At 35.0% G+C, this 6,291-nt stretch overlaps 1 protein-coding gene across 2 annotated transcripts in view; it reads right to left on the minus strand.

Moving 5' to 3' along the window:
- The window catches only part of LOC102577746 (vacuolar protein sorting-associated protein 26-like protein), a 21,443-nt gene extending 15,773 nt beyond the window's left edge, over nt 1-5,670 (minus strand). Inside the window, exons 1-7 of one of the 2 annotated variants that reach the window (XM_006340407.2) lie at nt 5,489-5,670; nt 5,291-5,336; nt 4,970-5,044; nt 3,173-3,247; nt 2,982-3,054; nt 1,868-1,912; nt 822-933 (exon numbers count right to left, since the gene is read on the minus strand). In XM_006340407.2, coding sequence (XP_006340469.1) covers nt 822-933; nt 1,868-1,912; nt 2,982-3,054; nt 3,173-3,247; nt 4,970-5,044; nt 5,291-5,293 — 383 coding nt within the window. In that variant the 5' untranslated portion in view covers nt 5,294-5,336; nt 5,489-5,670. 2 annotated transcript variants of the gene reach the window in all.
- Between the last annotated feature and the right edge of the window lie 621 nt (nt 5,671-6,291).

Below are 6,291 nucleotides of genomic sequence, written 5' to 3' on the forward strand. Positions count from 1 at the left end.
ATATACACAGTTATTTGTATTTTTACATACATTTCAGAGTTTTAGTGTATCTTTGCATATGCCCAGAGTTGACATCATGTTTTAAACAGCTTTTCTTTATATTGCACTTGTTTTAAAACTGATTTATATTGAAATGAGTTCAGTTATGTTGAGTTGAGCCAAGTAAGTTCTTCAGTTTCTTTTCAAGCTTAAGTTGTGTTTAGCATTCCAACTCGCATACTCGTACATTCAATGTACTGATGCCAGTTGGCCTGTATCTTCTTATGATGCAGACACAGGTAACTAGGATCGACATTCCAGTGCACCGTTGATCCAGTGAGCAGTTCAGAGTCTGTTGGTGAGCCTCTTTGCATTCCAGAGGACTCCTTTTCATTGCTTTCAGTTTTAGTATTAGTTCATTAGGATGTTGTGGGCCTGTCCCGACATCCATCTCAGTTGTTTATAGGCTTCATAGACAGACAGACAGTCAGTTAGTTAATTCAGTTGTCCTTACTTTTCATTTCATATGTTAAAGACTTGAGTTTGTCTTAATGGCCAGTTAAATGTTCCTTTATAACATTCTAGTTACTTCATAAATGTGTATGTGATGAGTTAAGTCTTCCGCTGAGTCAGTAAGTCAGGCCAAGGGTTCGCTTGAGGCCAGCAATGGTCTTCGAGTGTCAGCCACGTCCAGGGTGGAGGCTCGGGGCGTGACATAAATAAATCTCAATGGAGGAAACAAACAATTATATCATCACTTCATCAAAACAAAGCAAGGAAGAAACATTATAGATAAAAGTATCATATATATGCTGCAAGGTTCCAAAACAAAAGAAACTTACCTAAGTCGAACATTAACCCCATTATATGTTTCATAGGGCATTTCAACAGTTGAAAACTCAAAAGGATATGTTTTCCTTTCATAGATTTCACCAGGAACATCCAGTTCTCGGACTACAAGGATAAACATTAAATGGAGTAAATGAAGCAATACAAGGAAAGAAAACCAGTGACGAAGAAGAACTATAACAAAAATTTGAGAAGTATAATTCTAAATGGATGTTAAGGCAGTAAATCTGAGTATTCTATTTCAAATAACTTGTAGCAAGCATACCCACTAATACCAAACTTGCATACCCCCTAGACAACAGCTCAAACTGAAAATGACCAACGTATTGTAGTCCAGCAAAGACAAGTATAAGTAGCACAACTTAAGAGGTAAACATGCAACAATTGGCAATGGAAGAACACCAAATTTTTGGGGTTCGTCTCTAAACCATGGATAAATAGAACAAAGGGAAAGGTTCAAGCAAAAGAATGAACAGGGCAGTCTGGAGCCACTACAATGCTGTGATGGGAGTAATAGAATAGCAGTAGATGAAATAGGGGAAAGAGAGTCTAGCAACCTCAACTAAATTTCCTAGGAAAAACCACCAAAGGAATGCTGCATAATGAACCTAAGAACAGAAGTGGATGTACAAAGATAATAGAAATTAATCCTGATTCTACATTCTCTACTATGAAGCAACTAAAATATTGAGAACCTGAAAAAAATTCCAAGTCCAGCTAAATTTAAAGTTAAATAAAATTGGGTCTACAGCTTGTGAGTCAACTCCTAAGACAAGTAAAGTGAGAAGAAAAGAGAAACATTAGACTACTCATCTAGGTCCCATGAACAGGAAATATGGAAACTCACAGCAAAATCAACATACTAGAATACCCATACACTCTAAAAACTTAACATAATCTGACCTGACAGTAGCTCATAAGTCAGAAGCAACAGTCAAATTTAAACTAGAAAACCAATATAGCATGTTTGTACAGGTTCACCCAGCTAAGGAATAAATTTCTCTTCTGTTTCCACTTGCATAATGTATGAAATACTCACCAAGGGAGGTGAAGTCGTAAAAGTTCCCCCTATCAAAGTACATTTCTGGACAAGAAAATATTGCAACATGAATTAATTCTCCATAGCAGGAATATCAGGAAAAAAAAGTTAGAAAACCACAGATGTACAATAAGTAGATTGCTGCATAGAAAGATCAGGACTAAAAATGAAACAATTATACCAACAAGCAACCACACATGTATCTGAACTAAAAATTTATACCAAAGGAAACATGAACGTACAAGTGAGAAGCTGCAAGAAGGAAACTTGCTTTCCTTTTTGGATAAGTCAAGCAGATGTTTAAATTGTCCAATGCAGTTTAGCCGTTAAAAGAAGATACACACAGAACAATTATACCAGCAACCAAACATTTACCTGAACGAAATAGTTGTATCAAACTAAGAGGGTGTTTGGATTAGCTTATTTCAAGTGTTTTTGGCTTTTAAGCTCTTTTTCTATTTTTGTGGTGTTTGGGAAAAGATAAAATGTGCATTTAAGCACTTACTTTTAGGCCAAAAAGTACAAAAATACGCTAAAAGTCGGGTATTCCCAACTTATGGCTTTTAGCTTATAAGCTGCTTTTAAAAGCCAATCCAAACACCCTCTAAAACCTACATTGGAAAGCTAGTTCTTCCTTTTCTGAAAGTCAAACTGGTTCCAAACACATAATGAAACATTATAACCATGAATGACGTGGCAAGGGTAAAATAAGGAGATAGCTAAGCTCATTTATTGAAATATAGGAAAACTGACTATGAAGAAATAAGCATATGGACTGAAAACTGCACTCATTTCTCAGGTTGATTGCAAGAAGCATGCTGTCTATGTTACAGATAAACAGACTTTCACCGTAAACTTTACTTAGATTGCCAGTAAGACCAAGTGGTTACCTTATAGTTAGTTCAACCCACCTTGAACACCTCAATGACAGAAAAGGAAAAAAAAAATGCAGAAAGCAGATAGTGGAAAGATTGGGTATATTGATATGTGAAGTTCAAATTAGAAAAGATCAATGTAATTTCATTCGCAATCTGAGCACTTGATTCAAGGACATGAGACTGCAAATCACATGCGGATAAAAAGTTGTTTAAAATTGTCACAAGTTAAAGCTCACCTATCTGACCAAGAAGCTCAACTTTGATCCCATTATGTTCAACCTTCTTTCCTGATACTGGTTCTACAGAAATCTGAAGTCATAATGAAACTATATTCTCAAAGAAAGGTCCTGTAACAAATAAATACTTTTCTAAAAGTAACAAATAAAAGAGTATTATCAGAATCATTAGTACACTACATGAATAATACCTTTCCAGCAATGTTTTCTTGACTTTGGAAAAGTGGGACCATAACAGTTTGACCATTTTCCTTCTTCAAGGGGACCTAACAGAAAATAGTACACCAAGCAAGCAGTCAACTTGTAGAGTCAACAAGTCTCCAATTTTGTTTTGACACTTCTTCAGTTGAGATAGGTTGCACCAATTTTTTTTCTTTTCTATTTTTTATTTTTCCGGATAAGTGAACTAGGTTGCAAGGAGGAGCTGAAGGAAGAAGGCAAATTTCATCGTGAAAATGCAGATACTCGTGAAAACTCTGACCGGTAAACCATTACACTGGAAGTTGAATTCAGCGATACTATCAACAATGCTAAGGCCAAGATACAAGACAAAGAAGGAATCCCTCCAGACCAGCAAAGGCTGATTTTTGCTGGTAAGCAGCTTGAGGATGGCCGCACCTTGGCGGACTACAACATCCAGAAAAAATCAACTCTACATCTAGTGCTAAGGCTTCGTGGTGAGAATCATTGAGCCATCGTTGATGGCTTTGGCTAGGAAATACAATCAAGACAGGATGATATGCCGCAAGTGCAATGCTCGGTTGCATCCTCGTGCTGACAACTGCCGCAAGAATAAATGTGAACACAACAACCAGTTGAGGCCTAAGAAGAATATTAAGTAGATGCTGAATTCCCATTGCTGCCGACTTGTAGTTGCTTGGATTTTCTTATAAAGAAAATATTGCACTTGGATTTATTGTTGGGTTTCCTGATCCTTTTGCCTTGGAGATTAGTTGACTTGTATTTGGGAGGTATTGAAGAGTTTTTGCTACTTTCCTAGTTCTTGCAGGTGCCCAATCTTTATCAATTACTTAGCTATATGTTCTTATAAATAAATTTATTTTTATTAAAAAAAAAAGGAGATAGGTTGCATCTATTTACATGCACATTTTAAGGCAGTACATCTTGTTTCACAGTACATCTGCTTTACACTTATTAGACACATAATTACAGCATTCATCTGATCTGGACTTTGATATTAAACTTCTCTTTTTAAATATTTTTGGAGGTGTGTCCCAATAATGGAAAATGTAACATGCTTATTGATACTACTCACTCTAAAGAACAACTCTATCCAATTCCCTGACTTTAAGTTACTAAATAAGTTATATTCTCCATCACATAGACATTATATATACATTATCTTCTGTCACCTTTTCTCTTTCGGCACAAGTATAAACTGGGTTTGTGGTTTAATGATTTTTGAATTTCTTTAACAAGGAGGTATCATGTCCTTATTTTCTGATAATTACATTGACTGTCATGCAAAAATAGTTTTTGTTGTTTAGGGGAGGGCCGGAGGGGATAGGTTTGTCATATAACAATAGTGTACCAAAGTAGATTAAATGAAACTTCATAGACAGCAACCAATAAGGTTGAGGTTTGATACACAATTGATTAATTTATATTAAGGAAAAAGACCAATTAGCAGCATATAGATCATCAAGGGGGATATATCATGGAACAACAAGCTTCTATTTGCCAAAACAAAGAATATATAGTATCTCAGCTACTTTTTCCCATCCAGTTTGTGAAGTTGATATTGAGCAATTACTGCCTACTGGCTGTCTTACATCACTGAAGACGAAAGTGTTTCTACTAACGTGACGAAATCTCCTGATCAGGTAATAGAATAAAAATAATAAGCACATTCACGAGCTGAAGTTGCTACACGTAACGGTAGATTATTTCATCAATCTCCACCAAGGGCATCATCTTCATTGACAAATGTTATAAGCATGATAAGTTCTAAGAGACTAATAACTTACCTGTTTGCGGGATTTTCCATCACCAAACGTGATTGAGATGTTGCATGCTGGCTTGAACGCTCCAATAATATAATTCTGCAAGAAGTAGTCCCAATCATTTTAAAGAGCAGAAATCATGGCATTTGTCTTAAAAGTTGGCATTTATGCATTTAGATTGCATAAGGATTAAGTTAAACCGCATATATGAATGTGGGGCATATAGCTGATGTTGAAATTGAAAGGCCAATTACTCATCACACATAGGTAATTACATTACACATACATATATGTGTGCATAAGAAATATATGCCCAACAAGAATAAGCAATTGGTGAAACTTTACCATGCTAAAACAAGTGAATAGTGGACCAAAATCCTCTTAGAAGAATCTGCAAATGACATAGTTCAAGATAAGTTAAAAGTTAGAGCATACGACAATGAAATCAAAACCCTAAAGCAGTGACTTTAGACCCCAAAAAATAAGGGCCTCCAACGAATCAAGAAACCCCCAAATTCAGTTCGATCAAATACAAAAACATACCAAAGATGCACAATTCGAGCAAGAGGACGATTAAAGGAAGAACCAAAAGCACTGAGCAGACAAAAGATGCAGGAGATACATACATAAAAGAGACGACCAGATCTGATGAAGGCGATGTAAAATGGAGTATAAATGGTGAGAAGCACCGTATAGCACACTGGAAGAAAATGTTACTATTAATTAGAAAGTTCGTTTGTATTTATATGTATCATTTTAGATGTAGCTTAAGAAAGTATGTAAGTTTTTCATTTCTTTTTATTTTATTTTTTACCCTCCCTTAGGAGCTCCCACCCCTTTTGCTCCCTTGATGACTCGAACTCGCAACCTTCAGGTTGGAAGTGAGGGGTGCTTATCATCCGAGCAAGTCCCTCTCGTCCATTATATCCTTATTTATTAGTGTTTTCATTCACTTTTATTTATCATGTTGCATTTTTCGAATGTCAATTTGACTCATTTTTAAAATTTAATTAGATAACATTAATTTGATATTTTATACAAAAAAAAAATAGATATTCAATAACTATACGAAAAGTACTATAATTGTAATTTTTTGCATATCAATATGATGGAAAAAATACATCGTAAAATGTTAGTCAACGTTTTTATAGTTTGATTCTAAAAAAGGAAACTATGACAATTAAAAGTGGATGGAAATAGTTTTTTTTTTTTAAGTCAAGTTTTCAATAAATGAACATATACTGTTATGGTTAATAACTCTTAGGAGTAAAATAGGAAGAATAGTGTCATTTATGTATTTATTTTGTGAAAATGACAAATATTAAGGATCATTTATTTTTAGTAAG

The sequence above is a fragment of the Solanum tuberosum genome, unplaced genomic scaffold (genome assembly GCF_000226075.1).
Source record: "Solanum tuberosum cultivar DM 1-3 516 R44 unplaced genomic scaffold, SolTub_3.0 scf00018, whole genome shotgun sequence".
Classification (NCBI taxonomy): Eukaryota; Viridiplantae; Streptophyta; class Magnoliopsida; order Solanales; family Solanaceae; genus Solanum; species Solanum tuberosum.